This window comes from Chionomys nivalis, chromosome 4, assembly GCF_950005125.1.
Source record: "Chionomys nivalis chromosome 4, mChiNiv1.1, whole genome shotgun sequence".
Taxonomy (NCBI): Eukaryota; Metazoa; Chordata; class Mammalia; order Rodentia; family Cricetidae; genus Chionomys; species Chionomys nivalis.
This window is the reverse complement of record NC_080089.1, coordinates 49,879,719-49,900,448: the sequence shown is the minus strand read 5'-3', so window position 1 is coordinate 49,900,448 and position 20,730 is coordinate 49,879,719. Positions and strand designations below refer to the sequence as shown.

The following is a 20,730-nucleotide window of genomic DNA, read 5'->3' as shown; positions in this document are numbered from 1 at the left end:
CCCCACAAATCCAATCTGATGATCTAGAGGATACAAAAGAAAAGTGTCAGGAGCCGTGTCCCCCCAAAATTTACAGGAAGCACCGCCGTGAGGAGTTTTTGCAGAGGGCTTCACTTCTCAATTGTATTGAGAATAGTCTTATTGACCAAGCCTATCCCGCACCCAAATTAACTGTTAATTGAGAGTTATCTGCTAGCGGAACCTGCCTCACATTCCAAACTATCTAGACAACTAGGTGTGTCACCTTGTGACTTCCCGACCAAGGAATCGTGACCCGACCCATCGTAACCTCTCAGACTCCGTGATGGGCGTGGACCACGTGGCAAGACCCCGTGCTCCAGCCCCCCAAGCTCCCCATTCAGGGGCTATATAAGCTGTAACCATGACCCTAATAGACGGAGGCTTTGACAAATACGCTTAGCCTCCTTCCTGCTTATCAGCCTATGTCTTTCAGGTGGTGCCTCTCCGTGACCCTGGAATAACTGGCCAGCCAGGCGGGTTACAAACCCTAGACAGAGTAACCCGTCGAGGCGGCTACAGAAAAGAAAAGAAAAACCCTCCCCTAAATCATAAACTATCAGTCTCAAACCATACAGTCTCCATGCTTCTAAGGTTAAGCTGGAAGGATGGTGTCAGGTGGCAGAGCTGAAGGAGAGGACTCTCATCCCATACGTAGCTGCATAGCTGACCTTGTTCAAATCCCAAGTCCACCTACACAGTTGTCTGCACATTTAAAATGTGAACACTGCTTCCTTCTGCAAATGTTTGCTTTTCAGCTCACGGGCTAGGCATGAGGAGTAGTCATAACTGAAGGTGTTCTAAGGCCTTTTACTGCCCAAGGCTCACACCCTGCTAAACCCCATTACCTTCCATGGAGCTACTGAGCTGTAAATGACGTGCTGGCATCAGAAGGTGAGAGCATTAGACAGTTCCTAGATCCTCCCGTCCCGTCTGCCCGTCAGTATCAGCACGGCAGCAGTGGTACCGTTAGGGATGTGTACGTGATAAAACTGGCCATATGGGAAAGCCTGACAATGGGCAGGTGGCTGGTAGCTGCCCCCCAGGAGCAGCTGTTCCTCCTCTTCAAGAACACGTTTCTTGCCGGGCGGTGGTGGCGCACGCCTTTAATCCCAGCACTTGGGAGGCAGAGGCAGGCGGATCTCTGTGAGTTCGAGGCCAGCCTGGTCTACAAGAGCTAGTTCCAGGACAGGCTCCAAAGCTACAGAGAAACCCTGTCTCGAAAAAAAAAAAAAAAAAGAACACGTTTCTTTTTTTATTATCTACAGATACAAGCAAGGACATAACAAATACAACTGAAATTAACAGAGAAGTGTCACCTTGTAGGATTGCCTATCAACCAGGGGATGCTAAACGTGATGGATAATTCACCCACACAGGAAACATCTGTGGCTGTAGAAATACATGAAGCAACATAAGGACATGTCCCAAAGCTCCCAGTTTGGCTGTTTCAACATATCCTGGGATTACAGCAAACCCCAAGCAGCTAAATTCCTGGAGAGAAAGGACCTCTGTGATTTTTAGTGAGAGGAGGGTGCCCTCTGCTGGACACTGAGTCCCCATGATGGCGCTACAGATAGGGTGCACCTAAAGCAAATGTGTGGCAACAAATTTAATCTCTGGCATTGCGTGTGAACACACACATACACACACACGTGCACTGTACTGTATTCAGCCATCACGGGCTGTGAAGATGAAAATATAGAAAAAGCCCAAGACAATAGAAATAGGACGGATCAGGAAAGCTTCTAAGATTTCTTTTAAATATCACACTGAGAGACCCACCTGTTTGCCCATGTAGCTCCACAAGTATTATTCTGGAAAGAAAGAATAGAAACACCCTCTAAGGTATCCCAGGGAAACTTAGAGACATGCTGTTTATAAAGGAACGAGAAAGAGGCACCACGAGCTCCTGAATGGAACATGGTGTCTTCTTAGTGGTTGAATGAACACACTTCAGGTCACTTCTCTCGAAATGGGATTAACCTTTGCTCCCATGCCTCGGCCAGCCAGCAGCTGCTGCAAAGAGGCTGTCAGAAAACAGTGGCAAAACACAGAGTGGGGGCTTCTCCACACTCGGCTCAGTGAAAAGCTAAGTGTGCCTCCCCCCGCCACACACACACACACTCACACACACACACTCACACACACAGGATTTCTCTGTGTAGCCCTGGCTATCCTAAAACTCACTCTGTAGACCAGGCTAGCTCGAACTCAGAGATTCACTGCCTCTGCCTCTTGAGAGTTAAAGTCCTGAGTTATCATGATCAGCTAAGCTAAGTGTGTCTCTCACTAATCATACAAAGCTGGCTCCAGGATGTGCCTTAAGAAGATGGGCTCAACACAAGCACACATTTTTACTCCCATTGTCCTGTTCAACATGGGTTCTTGCCTCAGAGGCCAAGCAGGGTCAAGCCCTACAATGAAGGTTGAGATTGCCTACTCAAACTTTCTTTTCCTACCTAATAAATCCATATATGGCAAAAAAAAAAGTAATTGTATTTTTTTTTTTTTAGATGTGTTAACTAGAACACTCCAGGAGTCCTCAAGCATCCATTAGCATCTATCAGTGTCTGACTAGTTAACTGGTTTTCCAGCAAGGATTCCAGAGGGCATGGGAGACAGAGCAGGTAAGGAGGCTTGGCCAAGAGAGGGGAGAGACCCAAATAAAGGCCTGGGAGACTGGGGGTTACAATCAGAAAAGGATAATAGCATTCCGTCGGCTTTGTTAGTAATGGTCTCTGGTGTGAAGCTTACCTAGTCTTTATCAAGGGCAGTGGTGTGTAACACTGGCTACGCACTAGAAGGCTCTAAACACAATGAAGCCTCTGCTCACCCCAAGTGGCTAGCTCTTTACTCCTGAGGGAGGGCTGTGCAGTGTGGCAGCTCGACGGCCTCCCTCATGCTCCTACCCTGCAGCTCTGGCTGAGAACTGCTGCTCCCTTGGTTGTGATTTCTGCAGCACTGAGTGCAATGTTTCTACAACATCCAGTCAAGAAACCGAGAGGCCCTGCCCTTCTTTATTTGGCAATGCAGCTGACTAGTGAGCTTAAGGGACTGACCGAAGGGCAAAGGTGCTGGTTGCCCAACTGTTCCTACAAATGGAGATCAAAGAGCCTTCTTACAGCAGATGCTGCCTGCAATCCATGACGGTCCTTGAAAAGCCCTACTCTGAGGAAATCGGTCTTGAATCATCTACTTGGGCTTTTAAGGCCCATCAAAAAGTTACCTAGGTTATGCTTTTTTTTTTTATCTCCAGGTAAGAAACTACAGAACAAACCCAGAAAGTAAAAAGAAAAACAAAAGCAAACAGAAAGTCTGACTTACTTTGAAGTGTTTTAAAGATACTTTAAGATACACTTAAATTTCAAGAAAAAAAAAGTTCATACTTAAATGTTCACTTAAATTGTTCAGTCAAACAAGCTATTTAGTTTACAAGGCTCCAGCAGGAAGCGTCCAGCTGTCCTTGCCACTACAGCCCCACACCGTGACTTCCCTAACCTCAATTTCCCTCATTTCACTGGTTGGACGTATTGATTTGAACTTGTTCAAATGTCAGGTCTAGGCGGAATTCCACAGCTGGGAAGATGCAGGGAAGTTTTCAGCTTTACAATATTATTTGTTACTTAATATTCAATCTGAGTGTGTGACCACAAATCCAGATTGCGGATGAGCATCTTCTACAAAGGACAGGGGACAAGAAGAACCTAACACCTCATCACACCAACAAGAAAGTCTTCTAAGCCAGACTCATTCGGAAGAAAATCTGCGCCAAGTCTGACCCTCCAAAATCAGGGAATAGAGAAATGTAAATATTCCATACAGGGCCTTGTTGCTCTTTTTAGAAGCAACCTCAGGAATGTGCTCTCGTGCCAAAGTCTGGAGGTCAGAACTGCTAAGCCCCACACATACACTAACAGGCTGACTCAAAAGCTGCCCTTCTGAGTTCTCAAGATTTCTGACTTGCTGCATTTTCTGTGTCTAAGAATTCAGACCAAGATGCTGGGCACAGTAACTCGTGAGTCAACAATGGGAGGTTGAGGCAGGAAGATTGCTGTGACTCCTAGGCCAGTCTGGGTGACGTACTGAGTTACAGACCACTCTAGGCTACAGAATCAGACTATGCCTGAAAATATAAAAATGAAAAATCTGTGCCAAATTGAAAGCAAGAGCTGTTAGTAAAAAGGTGTCTTTTACTTTTCTTTCCTCGTTGTCAAATACATGGGAGCAAAACAACGTTGGGGGATTGCTGGGCCCCGAATAAGACGGTATGGAGCCTGCTCCATTGTGCCAGTTATTATTCCTGAAACAGGTTTACAAGGTTTCTGTTTAAGGTTGTCTGCTCCTAACAAAGGGGTCTGAAGTCCGGAGGAATCTAAATGAGGCTCTGAAGATGGAGAAGCACACGGACAGAGAGCAAAGGCGGTGTCCTACACAGGACAGAACAATGACTCCAATGGCCTTTTCCCACCTGGGACTAGATTAATGACCGCGTCTAAAATAACGTGGGAAAAATAAATTAAATCTCAAGGACACCTGGGTCAGGTGGGAAGAAAAGTGAAAAGTAATTCTGCAAAGTCAGGTGATGAGGTGGGAAGAGAAGAGGAAGTGAAGACAAGGATGGAGAAAGCTCCCTTTCTCCCACCCCCCAAATCCAGCACCTCCCCAAGGGGGAAGTTACCCAAATGCCAGCTGTAACTGGGTCACGATGCCAATGACAACCAGACTCTTGAACTCCAGAGCCTGAAGCCCAAACCCTAAGATAAGCTAGGCATGTGGCACATTCTCTCCAGCACAATGCTCAACAGTAAATTCCTGTGTGCTCAGCTTCTCCTGGAAGGAACGAAACTACCACTGTGATTCCGGAGGGCGTCTTCCCTAAGTTTCAGGGAGCACAGTCTGGACTCTGACCTGTGAAAGCTGCATCTGTGAACCGCGACCTGGGGATGGAGGACACAGAAGTTGTGCTGTTTCCAATTCCAATTCCCAGCGAAGATTAGAAGCTGAGTGTGAATGAAAAAAGCGACCTTAAGAAAGAGGAAACCAGGCTGGAGAGTTGGCTCAGTGGTTAAGAGCACTGGCTACTTGCTGTTCTTCCAGAGGTCCTGAGTTCAATTCCTGCAACCACATGGTGGCTCACAACCATCTGTAATGAAGTCTGGTGTCCTCTTCTGGCCTGCCTGTCTACCTGCAGGCAGAATAATGTATACATAATAAATACAATCTTTTAAAAAAAAGGGGGGGAATCAAGCTCGAGGTGGGGGTGACACCTTTAATCCCAGCATTTGGGAGACAGAGGCAAGTGAGTCTGAGCGGGCTGAGAGTTCCAGTTCATACAGCACTACACAGAGAAACCCTGTCTCAAAGGGGGAGGGGGCAAACTGCCAACATTTATTGACTTTTTTCCTTCACAGAAATACAGTAGGCATGCAATGTAAACACTGCCACGGAAAAAGCACAAGGATCAGGAAGACGGTGAACTGGATGACACGGGCTTCAGCACTGTGCTGCTTCCTGGTTTCATTGGCTTCAAGAATCCCAGGGTTACATGGGATGGATACTCCAGCGAGCCCCTGAAACTCCAGCAGTGCCTTATGGAAGCCTTGAGCTTCTGCTTACAAAGCCATTGTCATTCATTTACCGGAGGAATTCAACGTGGGAGCCTAAAAGTAGACGCCCATGTAAGTTTTTACTGCATCCGTAGAGGCGGAGATTTAAGCACCTCTTTGCCTCTTTGATGTAAACAAAATTAACTACACGAGAAGCCAAGCCGTCTGGTGTTAGCCAGAACAGAAGGCTATACAGCCAGCTGCCTCCCGTTCACTCTGTCCTAGGAAGCAGAACACAAGAGAGGGTTCCCACTGGGGAGCCTCACCTAAGGACTCCAAAGCTCTTTCCCAGAACTCCAGACCTAAAGAAAAGGTGACTGGGATCAATAACCACCCTGCTATAAAACCACGTGTAGCAAGCCTGATTCAGTAATAAGGAGTACAGGCTGCAGCTTTCCGCACTTACCAAAGAGATTAAGATAACCTGTGTTTTTATCAGATGACAAGAAAAGGCAAGAGGCAGATTTTGTTAACAGATTCCTATCATGCTGACTGGGTCAATAATGGCACTCAGTGTCACAAGATTTAGGTTCAGATAAGGCTGCTTTCGGGCTAGAGAGCAGAGAAGTCTGGATTGGCCAAGTCTCCCTACTACTTTGTCCTACCCACAAAGATTATGGATCATATGTGAGCTCGATCCTCAGCAGCGACATCTACACGTGTGTACCTCACTCTAAGGACCGAGCAGAGGTATGTGCACAGGGGTGCTTGGCAGAGATGTGAGACTGCCCATGATGCCCTTCTTCTTCCCAAGGGAAGCTAACCAACCCCTAAGTGTTGAGAGGTACCTGGCATAGTGTCCACAATGTATTGTGCCCTCACCAGAAACAGAATGGAGAAAACCAGAGTAGGGTTTTCAAAGGGACTGGAACCGACAATCCCAAGAGAGCTCTATGCCCACCTGGCCTTTATAATTTATAATTGGCTACTTTATAATTAAGTTCTCACTGAGGTGACTGTGTGTACATGTGTGAGTGCATGCACATATGTATGTGGAAGCCTAGGTTCATGTCAGGCACCCGTGGAGGATCGTTACGTTTGTTTCAGACACACATGATCAAATAGCTTAACTCTGTACCATTTTGGGGGGTGTTTGCATATGTTAAGAACTGAACCCTGGGTCTTCCACACAGTAAACATGCGCTCCACCACTCAGCCACGCTCCTAAGTCCCACATTTTGATCAGACAAGAGCTGCCCTTCACTGAACCCCATCGACTCTTCTGTGCATCCTACAGGGCCTTGGCTTCTGAGATAGACTTCACTGCAGTTCTTTGATTGGACAAGAGCTGCTCCTCTCTGAACCCCGTCATCGACTCTTCTGTGCATCCTACAGGGCCTCGGCTTCTGAGATAGATAGGCTTCACTGCAGTTCACACCCCACTGTTTGCCTTGGAAAGTGGCGATCAGGTGCTGAGAACAGAATTCCAGGGACCATGCACACAGTAGGGCTGCGGTCTATCCTTCCTGTGCAGCTGTCATTCCGTATGTCTGAACCTGCTTCCTCACCTCTGCTTCATCAACTCTAATCGGTATTCTTTCAGAGGGGAACCCCCAAGAGTAAATAGTTTAATTTAACTACTTATTTTTCTGTTCTCTTTATTCTTTTATTGGGACTAATTCACATTAGAAAGTTACTTTCCTTAAAAAGAAAAAAAAAGGAAACAGGAAAATGGAAACAGTGAAAATCAGATCTACCCTCTGCACTACTAGAACCTGCCACCCTTAAGGAAATAAGGCACCTGTAACATGGCCCACGGGGACAACAAGAAGTCTGTACGCAGAAGATCCTGTGAGTTATAGAGCCAGGACCTTCCTACCGAGATCTGGCAATACCACACAGCACTGCTAAGTGAGGTGTCACCCACAGGCTCCAAAGGACTCAAAGAACTGTACCTAAACATCTTCCTTAAAACAGAAATTGACAAAACAAACGTGGCCTGTGGTCAATCCAATCCTCCTCCCAAGTCGTGTTTCATAGGTGGAGGAGAGGCATGGACAGTCTGAGAACGTGAGAAGTCAGACAGCCTGGATTCGACACCCAGGCCTATGACTTACTGCCCACACATATGACAAGGGACAAGCCACTTCTCCTCTCCCCCTTCATCTGCTTCCTCTTCTGTGAAGTGGGTCCTCACAGTGGCTGAGGATCAAATGAGACACTGAGAAAATGTCTTCTACATTGTGCCGTATTGAAAGGGAAGGGGAACTAACAAGCAGCCTTTTGTAGTCGTTACCACCACCTATGCAACTAACTAGACCACCTGCTCGAGGACACTTTGCAGCAGAATTGAGGTGTGGGTGCTATATGCACACTGTCCTTTTCATTTCACCGGGGCTGTCATTTTACACAAAGGAATTCTCAATGTCCGCAAAATGGCCTCAAGCTACTTTAAAATATGATGTCACCCAACTCTACTGACATACTTCTCTCCAAAGATGCCCGCTATAGTTGTACAGAGTCTAGGATTCAAGATATATCATGCTGAAGCTTTTTTTAAAAATCTTAAAACCCTTCAAAAATAGCAATATGATTATTATTGATTTTAAAGAAAATAAAATGAAAATTAGAGGCATCATAAATAATAAGATTAGGTCACAGTTCTTCAGTGGTCGCCTTTTTCCTGAGCTCCCAGGCCAGGGTTGCAGTCCTGCGAATGCGTCTTGCTGGAGGGGGAAGGACATGTCACTTGGCAACTAGGCTGCGCTTCCAAGCACTCGGATTTGAACAAGGTCTGCTAGGAGCTGCCAAACAGCTTTGGTGGAGAAACCAGGTACCCTAAAGAAGGCTTGCTAGTTCCCGACGCCAGGCCAGAGCGTGCAGAACTGCTAGCACACACACCCAGTCAAGGGCTCTCAGCTCTTCTGGGAGCGGCTTCTGCTCTCCTCCACTCTAGAAAATAATTGAAGAGAGAAAACCATTGACAAGTGGAGCAATGCATCTCCCCAGGTGCTCGGGACTCTGCCTATCTGCAGAAAGCTCACATGCAGAACACACACAGGGGCAGGAAGTGTGTGACTCTGACAGACGTGATGAGTTCAGAGCACCGGAATCTGGCATTCTTGTCAGGTGACCTTTATTACGAGCGTTACAGCTCAGTGGAACCACTAGTTAACATGATGGCTGTCCGCTGGAGCCACGGGGCTGTTGCTAACCTCCACTTTTCTTCCTGCTTTGCTTTGCTTTCCGAGGCTTAAGGATGGTGTAGTTCACATACACCGTATACTGATCCGACAGGAAGGGGACATAGAATGCCCGAAATAGCTTTGAAGACCTGGAAGAGAAGAGAAAGAAGGGGTAAGAATCTCATCATTTTACTAACGGCTCTGAAAATAGTTTAAAAAAAAACCAAGGTTACCTCAATGATTATATTTTATATAAATATGGAAAAATCTACTATTCAGATACCAGATCATGATAATTGACCTTGTTACTCATGCCCCCCAAGAAAGTATGTTGCCCTAATAAACAGCCTTTCAAGAGCTATGGGTCTGCATTTTGCATTTGAACATGACACACAAAAGTTCTAGGGCATACAAAGTTCCAAGTAATTTTTGCACCTGTTAAACAATTACAGAAATGCAAAATGTTCAAACAATCCTGGCTCCCTAGAGAGACGAGGAAAACCGTGTCCTGGGTCCCCGTGCGGTGCTGCAGCAGTGCCTCAACTGAGGCTGGTCTACACACAAGCTCATGCTGGCACAATATGTTCTGGAAAATTCCCATGACTGAAGTATGAGAACTGGAAACAATCTACCAGGGGTTTTGAAGCATGTAAGCGATTTGGGTTTAAATTTGTTTATTCTATCTGATAAATCTATAGAAAGGTGACAATGACACTCCCGTCTCAGAGAGCTCAGGATCAGGCAGATTAAGCAGCTTGTTCAAGTTCATCGTAGTAACTGATAAGACCCTCATTCAAGAGCCTCATCCATGCTTGATTCTCGAGTCTACAAGCTTAGCCATTATGGCTTATCTTGCAGCCTATGGATTTCTCCTTTCCTGGAAGAGGGTAATGACAGCTTCAAATACATCAAGTATTACTTCCTGATTGAGTTCTTCAGTCTGAAAATCCCAGCTGGCCTGGTTACTGATACCGGAAACGAGATAGCTGAAGGTGTCCGTGGCCAGTCCTTTTCCAGACTCTAAACTTGTAAATGTCATGTCGACGTGGCATTTGCACTGGCAGCCTACCTCTGAGCTTGGCAGACTCCTGTGATGCCTGCACACACAATGATATTGCACTTGGCAAACCCTCCTCTTAGAGGCTGACAGTGCCCTGTGCCCAACAGAGATGCACTTCACTTCGGCAGCCAACAGCTTGGGTAGAGAAAAGAGGTGTAGAGGAGAGGGGCAGATAAAGCAGGACTCTTGGGAGCAGATGAACAGGAAGAGGATGCATCTGTCCCAGACAAAAGACGTTCATTTCCTCCTTTTGCTCACAACACACAGAAAAGGTGATGTCTAACACCTTTCAGGTCAGTGGCCGGTCTAGATTAACACAGTCATACATGCTCCAGTGGACTTGAGCCCTCAGTGTGACCTCAGGGTCTGCAGAGCCAGCTGTGGTGTCTTCCTTCTGGAGCAGCTCATGCGGTTTCAGCACAGAATGAACCACTGGAAGCATTTCTACCTGCTTCAGGCCTCCACTGAACACTGTTCAGAATCCTGACTTCAAAATTTTCCATCTTTAATGGTCTTAAGAAAAAGTGGCACAGGAAGACACTCACAATTCCAAGACAAATCAGACACACACAGAGATGTGAAGTGCACAGCAGATATCCAATGGCAATGAAACTGATGACAGAAACAAATTTCACTCTATGATCTTTGGTGACAGTAGACCAGATGAATGTCCTCAAATTTAAGAACTGCTGAGCTGGGCCAGCACCTCCTGCCAGGCCTGGTGACCTGAAGTTGATCTCCAGAACCCACATGGTGGAAGAAGGGAACAGACTCAAAGTTCTCCTCTGACTTTCCCACATGCGTTCCTTCCTCCCAGAACACACAGAATACATAATAAATGTGATTTTAAAAAAATTTTTGAACAGTAAACAATATATTCCTAGCACAAAAAAGAAGCAGCATACTCCCTGCCCAGTTAGGCTCTACCAGGAAAGATGTTGTCATGCAATATTTGCAATACGACCTTGGATGACTCCTGTTACAATATAAAGACACACCCTATCCTTTCATTTTCCATGATGCTGTGTGTAAAACTGTATTTGGTATAGTTTACAGGGGGAAGGTATACAATAATGACAGAGGAACACAGATGACAAAGACATTTGAAAATTATTGGCGAGCCAGGCGGTGGTGGCGCACGCCTTTAATCCCAGCACTTGGGAGGCAGAGGCAGGCGGATCTCTGTGAGTTCGAGACCAGCCTTGTCTACAAGAGCTAGTTTCAGGACAGGCTCCAAAACCACAGAGAAACACTGTCTCGAAAAACCAAAAAAGAAAAAAAAAAAAAAAAAGAAAATTATTGGCGAGCCAGATGGTGGTGGTGCACATCTTTAACTCCAGCACTCAGAAGGTAGAGGCAGGAGGACCTCTGCGAGTTTGAAGTCAGCCTGGCCTACAGAGTAATCTATAGTCAGGGCTACACAGAGAAACCCTGTCTCAGAAAAAGAAAATCATTGATTACTCTATTCTAGATAAAAAAAAAACAAAAAAAAAAAAACAAAAACAAACAAAAAAAAACCCCAAAACTTTGAATTAGGAAACAAAACAGCTCTGTGAATCACCAAAGGTTCCACAAAAAAAAATCCAAGTGCTACTTTGATACTGCAAGAATGAGAAGAACTAGGAGGAATGCTAAGCCAGACCTGAAACCCACAATCAGCCTTTCAGAAAGGATGCATCGGGTTCACGCACAACAGCTAATGAGCAGTTAGCTGTAATTTGAGACACATCCATTTCAGGAGTAACACATGTATGTGTGTGCGTTCCCAACAAGGACAATGTAGAATAAAAATTCAGAATATATGGCCAAGTGTGGTAGCACACACATTTTATTCCAGCACTTGAGAGGCAAAGGCAGAAGGTGTTCTGTGAGTTCAAGTCCAGTCCAGTCTACATATCAAGATCCAAGACAGAATTATATGGTTATACCCTGTCTCAAGAAATAAAACATATCGTATCAAAAGAAGTAAATAAATTAAAATTTAAAAAAAGAAATAAAACACAATAAAAAAACCTAGTATGTGTAGTATGTGTGTGTATACATATTATGTGTGCATGTGTGTATTTACCCATAACCAAAAGAATGTGGAAAAGTTACTTCATGTATTATATATTTTAAAAGATTTTTTATGTGCACAAGTGTTTCCCTACATGTATGTGCATCATGTGCAAGTCTGGTGCCCAAACAGGCCCGAATAAGGCATTGGAACTAGAGTTACAGACAGCTGTGAGCCAGGTCCTCTGCAAGAGCAGCAAGTACTTGTAACCAATGAGTCACCGCTCCAGCCCCCATTTATTATATTTTCAAATGAATTCTTCATTTCGTTCATATTCCTAGTTTTGTAAATAATTTATAAGATAACTAGTGAACAAAAACAGACAGGGTCTACTGGACCAAAGACAATGGATGCTGGTGATGATTTTCCTGCCGTGCTGACAGATGACACCACAGAGCCCCACAGACTTCAGAACGCTATCTTGGCTGCACACAGATACCATAATGTACCATTACCAAAAGTACTGGATTAGATTGAAATGGAAGACCCACTACTCATTACTCTAGGGTTTAAAAGGCAAGCTGAAACAACAGAAAAATAGAAGAGATTGAGACAAAATATCTGTAATCTATACAACAGAGGACTGCTATGTAGAGTATATGAGCTGACCCTACAACTCAGGGAGACAAATGACTCAATAGGAAAAGACCACAAAGTACATGAATAGTGAAGAGAAATGCAAATGGGTAACGTGATGTGACAAAATGAAGCCTGTACATTAATTCACTAGCCAGGCTTGCAAAAGCTGTGAAGTTTGACAGTATCAAACCCTGGCACAGAATAGGAAACAAATATGTCAGTGCAAGTTAAATCTACACAGCCATGTGGACGTGTAGAATCAGTTAAAACAAACTGTGCATCACGGTATACAGGGGCTGTTATTACAATGACTCGTTTACTTTTTTCCTTCACAAGTAATTTACTTTGTCTTCTGATTACTATACCAGAAAATTTCAAACAGATAAAAAGGCAAAATATGTTACTTATAACACTTAAAAGGAATGGAAAAATTTGTCTCAAATTTAGAGAAAAAATTACTTTTTCGTTTTGTTTTGCTTTTATTTTTTGAGATGGAGTTTCTTTATGTAGCCCCAGCTGTCCAAGAATTTGCTTTGTAGACCAGGCTGGCCTCAAACTCACAGAAATCCACCTGTCTCTGCATCGTGGGGACACCGAAAGGTGTGCGCCACCACTGCCCTGATACATTTTCATTTTTAAAGAGTGTCTCACTGTGCAGTCCTGGCTGGCCTGGAACTCAGATCTACCTGCCTTGGCCTGAGATTAAAGGTGTGCACCACCATGTTCCACTTGGAAAACCTCAAATTCTTAAAAAGCTAAAAAAAAAAAAATAAAAACAACCAATATGCCAACATGTAAGAAGATTTACATGCTTGCCACATAGACACAGTCTTTTCTCAGTGGGCTAATGGTCTAGTTGAACTCATTCGTACCTGCTGTTCTTTTACTCTTTGGCTCTTTTGGGGAGCCCACAACCCAGCTTCCACGGGGTCTTATTCTTACTTATAAATGCCTGGCCTTTTTTTTTTTTTTTGGTGGTGGTGGTGGTTTTTCAAGACATGGTTTCTCTGTGTAGCTTTGGTGCCTGTCCTGGAACTAGCTCTGTAGACCAGGCTGGCCTCAAACTCACAGAGATCCAACTGCCTCTGCCCCCCAAGTGCTGGAATTAAAGGCGTGCGCCACCACTGCCATCTGGCTTTCTTTTCTTATTTCTGTATGTCTTACTTTCACTCTTCCTCTGTGGCTGCCTGGCTGTCTTGGTGGCTGGCTTGGTGGCTGGCTGCCTGGCTTGGAGGCTGGCCCCTAGCATCCTCTCCTTGATCCCTCTTGCTCTTCCTTTTTCTCCCAGATTTCTCCTATTTATTCTCTCTGCCTGCCAACCCGCCTATCCTTTCTCCTGCCTCGCTATGGCCATTCAGCTCTTTATTAGACCAATCAGGTGTTTTAGACAGGCAAATTAACACACAGCTTCACAGAGTTAAGCAAACACAACATAAAAGAATGCAACACCTATTTGTATCATTAAACAAATGTAACACATCTCAAGATAATATTTTACAACATATCTGAATATGATGACGTAACCATAACATAACACATTTACTATTAAAGCACCAATGCACAGTTCAAAGTGGTAATATATACATTCAGAAAAGAAGTCAAACTCTGAGAACTGGGTGAAATGGAAGATGCACTCAGTACACATCTTTCCATCTCATAGTCACCTGGCTGGAGGCTGCGTGGTCGTCGGAGAACTCTGGTGACCCTTCTACTTCCTCTGGCTCAGTGTTCAGTCAGTCCTTATATTCTTCACAATCTGTATGTACTTACTTGTTAACTTGTTGAGTGTGCCTTTACCCCCTTATACAGATTCATGCACCAAGGTATGTCTTACCTATAATACATGCCTGGTACTACTGTATGATGAACAGAATACATACTGGAAGGATGGATAGGTAGGTGGAGGATAGACAAATAGATAAAGGAAGTAGGCAAATGACATTATAAAAATGAGGTCACACATCACCAAGCACTATCAGGTGCCAGCTTAAATAAATGCAGGAATACAGAGATGGGTAACAGGCAATTCCTACTCCCAATGTTCAAGAAGCTGTGGTTTGGGATAATCATCCTGTCAAGAACTAACGTGAAGTGAACCAAGAGAAACCCCAATTCTGCCCTGTACAGAGCCCCTGGAAAACTAGCATTGAATTCTAAACACGGCATTCAAGCAAGGCCCCTTTTTTAGGGAAGGCTGAGCACAAAACTGTGTAAAAGTGGGGGACCAGCACAAGGAGAAAGCCAGAGAGTCAGAGAGGGTCCTCTGAGAACACAGGGCTCCTCTCCTTCACTCTGCTGTGATCTCTGACACAGAGCCACCAGCCAAGTGCTGGCAGAGGTGAGGCAGAAGCTGGCAGCAGAGGATGCATGCTCACCTCTGAGCTGGGGCGGGAGGAAGTCTCCGGTTGTCTGATGCTGGTTTTTACAACAAATTAGCTGGAGTCCTCTCATCTGACATAACTGCTGCTCTACACCTCTTCCTCCTTTCTTTTGCTTTGACGTCAAAAGGAAGGAATCCCTGACTATATTTGTTTCTTAACCATTAGTAGCTGTAGCAGCTCTAACAGTTAAGGAAGATCAGAAAGACTTGTTATACTTTATTGTTTCTGAAAAAAAGGAATTTAGATTTATATAACAGAAGAAGCTAAGCACTGGAAAACTGAGTCTGTACACACTCACTTCTGTGGGAACATGCTTCATCACAAGCTAGGACAAGAGAAAAACCTATCAAAGCCAATATCACAAGGCCTGTAATGAAATGAAACGCCACCGGTGTGACCTGAAAGAACATGGGCACGCAACTGGGGAGACACAAGATACATGTGCCCATCACAGAAACCCAGACACTCGGCCCCAGGAGGAAAGCCTCTTAAGCAATTCAGGCATGGAACAGACTTGGACACAGCAAGTGCCTGAGCAGCGCGGTTAGCTGACGGCTCAGAATACGTTGTTTCAATGACCAGCCCATTTACTGGGGCTTGGGAGCATTCTGCTGTGGAGACTTAAATCTACATTTGCTGGCATCAACGGAAGACAGTCAGCTAGTCCCTGACATCACCAGGCACAGGCGCAAACGGAAATCCTGGGTCAATTTGTCAGCTTTAAAAGAAAACCTTCTGGTACTCTGGTTTCCCTCCTATTTTTAACTATCTGTCCACCCACCTGCCCCTCATTTATCCAGTCATTCATCCACCTTCATCCAAACATTAAAATCACGTTTAGCCTTGCCGGTTCAGCCCCACTGGGCACTTTCCAGAGCTGCTTTTTGCTCCTTCTCTTCCATGCAGTGCACATTTCAGTGAGATCTTACAGTTCTACCTCCCACCCCAGCTCACTTCCCATCCATTCCTCCCAGTGGGCAAGGGAGCCAGCAAAGTCTGGCACATTAAGTTGAGGCAGGACCAGCCGTCCCCACTGCATTAAAGCTAAGCATGGTATCCCACCATAGGGATGGGCTCCAACAAGCTAGCTCGTGTACCAGGGATAGATCCTAGTCTACTGCCAGAGGCCCCTCAGATAGTCCAAGCTTTACCACTGTCGCCCATATATATGGAAGGCCTAGTTTGGGCCCATGGAGGCTCCACAGTTGTCGGTCTAGAGTTCATGAGTCTCCATGAGCTTGGTTCTGTATCTGTCAGTGCAGAATTGGCCCTTCAAAGTACCTTCAGTTCTAAAGAGACTCTGAGAGATTGAAGCAACAGTCACAGAGCCTGTATGGGTCTGTACTAGGTTATACATATGTTATATATGTATATAATGTGTTGTGTATATGTTATAGTCATGTAACTTGGTGCTCTTGTGGGACTCCTAATATTGGGGGTATCTATGATGTTTTTGCCTACTACTGAAACGGGATTTGGCATAGTCTTACTGTAACTTGTTAAGTCATGTTAAGTTGATATCCCTGGGAAGCCTGCTCTTTTCTGAAGGGAAATGGAGGAGTGGATCTGGGGATGGAGGTGGGGGATGGGAGGAGTGAAGGGAAGGGAAACCGTCATCAGGATGAATGGATGAGAGAATAATAAGAGACAGATAATCGGAGCTCCTTTAAGATTCAGTCATAATCAACCAACCCAACCCTCTGAGCAGTTCTAATGTTCAAAAGGCTGGTGTTGGGCAAAACAAGAGTGTTTATTAATGTAGCCTCGAGCAGGACATGGGTGAGGGTCACTGCTCTGCAGTCAGTAATATTGCAGAGATGACTCACGTCTCTGCCCTGAGAGTGCACACGGGAATAACGGTTAACATGCTGCACTTGCTGCAAGGCTGCACCTGCAGCTTTTAGACTGTACCACAGGAAACACGATTCTGCAAATCAAAGAGCATGCCGCCCTCAAATCAGATACCTAATCTGCTTCCCTAGCATCTAAGGTTCATCTTCCCCCGCAAACATTTTAGTCCTAAAGTCATGAGGCAGGGTAGAGCAACGCAGGAATTTACATGGTATGGGTGGACTTAAGGTCCAGGCCATGTGGTTACAGTAACTTACAAAGACCCATGATGCGGCATGATCAGAAAGTCTGCTAAAGCACAGCACTATGACATGGGCACACAGTGCATCATGCCGCTGATGCGTACAACATCTGGCATAACATCACAGCCTCTGCACCAGTCACCTTTAGCCACGATTCAGAACAGCAGAGTTGAGAAAGACTTGCTATTAGGCAACTGGACACTTGTGACCTTCAGCCCCAAGGGTTGGGGGGAAGTGTCTTCACCAGTCTTCCCCATCTGGGAGCTATTGAGAGATGGAGGTAGTACCACTCTGGTGGGAAGAGCACACAATGGTGCTGTTAGTCTCTACCCTTGTCTGGACTTCATCCATGTGGCAGAATAACAACGGAAGCCATGTCAAGAAAAAGGCTCTGGCAAGCTTTAAAGGTCTGAAATAAACAATGAGTGTACTTTGTCTCAACAACTTTTATTTCATTAAGTGCAAGCTTCTGACAAGATCCTTATCTCACCCCCTTCCTTTCCACTGCTGTACAAATCCAGAGCTAAAGAGATGGCGCAGCAGTTAAGAGCACTTGCTGCCCTTGGGGAGCATCCATATCAGATGGCTCACAGCCACCCTAACTCATGGGGCACATACATATATGCAGGCATTCACATGTGAAATAAAAATTACAAATAAACCTTTTTTAAAAGAATGTAAACCCCACCAAATAGTATCGTTAAGGCCCCACAATGTGTTGAGAGTCATAAAGGAGGGAGAACAAAGACTGATGATGCCGGTTGCTCGGTCTACTAGCTTAAAGCAAGGCTGTCCCGAAGCACTGTGTCTCTTCAAACTGAGCCACTAGCACTAGCAGTGAGGAGATGTGGAAATGGTTTTTCCAGAGAACTCACTCCACAACAACAGAAAGCAGGGCTCTCTGAACTCACAAGGGATAAAAAGGTTCTTTTTACTCTTCCTAAAGGCCAGATTTCAATGATTGAGGAACGGAATAAGATATCAGGCAACATGTAATGTCTTCTGAAGCCAAATCTGGCCTAGAGTAGCTGCTATGTCCATGAAGGTCTTGAAAGTGTCTGGGAAAGGATGAGGCAGGTGGATAAGGATGATGGAGAGGAAGGAGAGGCAGCAGTCAAAAGCTGACAGAGAATCAGACTGTGAGAGCAGTAAGCTGATAAAGGAGTGGAAGAGCACACCAACTCTGCTCTTCCTGTTTCCCAGCATCCTTGGCGTCAAGGAGAGAGGCAAGGTCACCACCATGACTAGCACATAGGGAAAAGGCAAGAGCCCATCACTTATTGCTCAGGAGAAAGAACTGATTCTCCCAAAGGACCAGACACGACCTGAAGCACAACAGCCGTTGGCCAGCAGATCCTGTCATGGGTGCGGTCTCCTTCCCACCTGGGTATGAAGGGGCAATGGCCCGTGGGGCTGCCTTTTATTCTTGTAAGAAACCTTTGGAATGAAAAGTTTAGAAGGAGAATGGCATTTTAAAGGCTGTGATTTTATAACATGTCCATAGATTCTTTGATATTTCTGTCATAATAAAATAATCCTAATCTCCATCCGTTGGGCATGGGCTGTGGCTTCCCACTACCACCACAAGGAGGGAGAAGTGACACTGTCTGGCTTCTAAGGCTAGGCCATAAAAGCAAAGGAGTTCTTGGAATGGAAATGGAAAAGTCACAGGAAGGTAGGTATTCTGGGTGACAGCCTCAGCTGGGATGTGGGCAAATGCTAGTCTCAGCTGCCAGGTGTGTGAATGAGAAAGCCTCTGGGATGCCTCCAGTCTCAGTTATTGTCTGACGGCCAATGCAAAAGACATCCTGAGGAAGAAAGAGCTAGGCGAGCCAGCAGTGCTTTTCTTTTACAGCTTTAAGAATGGGTGATGTTACACTGTGGTAACTAGGCCATAGCTTCCAACTGCCCTACCTTCACAACACTAACTCCAGTAACCTTAGTTTACAGAAATAAATAGTTCCATCTACACTGGCTTCCATCAGCCGGACCACCCTCCTACACACGACCCAAAGGGATATATGTATACAGGTGGGATAGTTTCAGGCCTCAGAGTTGCTGGATTCACTTCTTGGAAGATAATAAAAGGTCATGCAGTCTACAGAAATTCTCTAGATTAGCCCAAGTTCAGGGCCCTGTACTGGGCACTGAAAGAACAAAGCAGCAAATATTATCATGCACTCCCTACCAGGCTACAGCTGAGGTCCTTCGACTCCACCCTGTCAGCTGCTGTTTTAAGCTGCCTTGGTTCCTCAGCTGTAATTACATCTGCAAGAGTTTGAAAGCCTGTCTAAGTTCTTCCCAACTGTCTCAACCCTCTAATCATGCAGGCCTAGAACCCAGGTAGATGGTGCTCCAAAATGGGAGGAGTCATGTGTGGGAGCAACACAACCGAGACAGAAGGGCCAACGAGGAGCCTCTGTCGGCGGAGAATGCTGCAAGACAGGAACAGGGCCTTAAGACAGTTTCCAAAGCTACCAACTGACCCCACTGTTCATGATGCCAACAACCTGACAGGCTTTCCCACCAGGTTCCCACAGCTCCACCCTCCCCACCGAGCTGTTAATTTATTCCAGCTCTCTCCCATCTGTCCTCTCAGGGGACTCTTAGAGGAGGCATTACATCCGCCCTATTGTCAAGATAGTCTATACATGCAGCAATTGTGCCCTGGTTCGAAGAAAGAAAAATTCCCTCTTGTTTCATGACATATGTAGTATGAGCTGGCCATTCGATGTTAAATCTCCACTCTTTATGGCTGGGGCTAGAGAGATGGTTCAGCAGTTAACAGCACAGGTTGCTTTTCTAGAGGACCTGGGTTCAATCCCCAGTACACACATGGCAGCTCACAACCATTTTTAACTCCAGTTCCAGGGACTGACACCCTCTTCTGGCCTCGGAGGGCACCAGGCTCTTGAGTGATTTAGAGACAAACATGTAGGAAAAACACTATAGAAGTAAAGTAAAAACAAAACAGTTTTAAGTGTTACTGCCAACTAGATTGGATGCATCTTCTCCAAGTCTGATAGTCCTTCTAAAAGCAGTCAGACCCTACTGTGGTGATGTGGGAGGTGATGTATGCTGTGAGTATGTTTTATTGCCATTGGTTAATAAAGAAGCTGCTTTCGGCCAATGGCTTAATAGAGTAAAGCCAGGCTAAAAGAGATATTTAGAGAGAGTAGGGGAGTTGGTGAGAAGCCATGGAGTCATCAGTTGGAACCTTGCCGGTAGGCCACAAGCCTCATAGCAATATAAAATAATAGAAATGGGTTAATTTAAGATATAAGAGCTAGCTAGCAATATGCTTAACTGATTGGCTAAGCAGTGATTTTAATAATATAATTTCTATGTGATTTATTTGAGAGCTAGGTGGTGCCCCCCCTAAAAAGCTAAAAGAGCAAAGGAGTAAAACATCAAGCAACAACCCCAGCATGCTTCCTCCAGCGAGGCTGTACCTCAGAAGGTCCCAAACCTCCACAAACAGTACCACCAACTGGGGACCAAACGTTCAAATTTGAGCCTACAGGTAACTTTTCTCATATAGACCATCATGGAAACCAAACACAAACTACACATATTATATGATCCCACTTATAACAAACGGCCAAAATTTCAAACCTATAAATAAAAAAAATTATGAGTTGGGGCTGGCAAGGTAGCATACAATTGTGGTTGTATAATTTGGCATGTAAATTATACTCCAATAAAGTTCTTTTTTAAAAAAAAAAAAAGGTTAATTGCCTTACTAGTTGGCTACAATCTATACATAATTGGAGAAGAAAATGGCCGTTGAACTGGCAAGATGGCTCAGC

General features: G+C 45.1%; 1 protein-coding gene across 2 annotated transcripts in view; it reads right to left on the bottom strand.

Moving 5' to 3' along the window:
- Positions 1 to 1,296: 1,296 nt before the first annotated feature.
- Alg9 (ALG9 alpha-1,2-mannosyltransferase) overlaps positions 1,297 to 20,730 on the bottom strand; it is a 59,087-nt gene continuing 39,653 nt past the window's right edge. The window contains exons 15-16 of one of the 2 annotated variants that reach the window (XM_057767234.1): positions 8,783 to 8,901; positions 1,297 to 8,519 (exon numbers count right to left, since the gene is read on the bottom strand). In XM_057767234.1, the coding sequence (XP_057623217.1) occupies positions 8,473 to 8,519; positions 8,783 to 8,901 (166 nt within the window). In that variant the 3' untranslated portion in view covers positions 1,297 to 8,472. Of the gene's footprint in view, positions 8,520 to 8,761; positions 8,902 to 20,730 lie in introns of those variants that run through there. The other variant, XR_009056997.1, reaches the window with a different exon arrangement.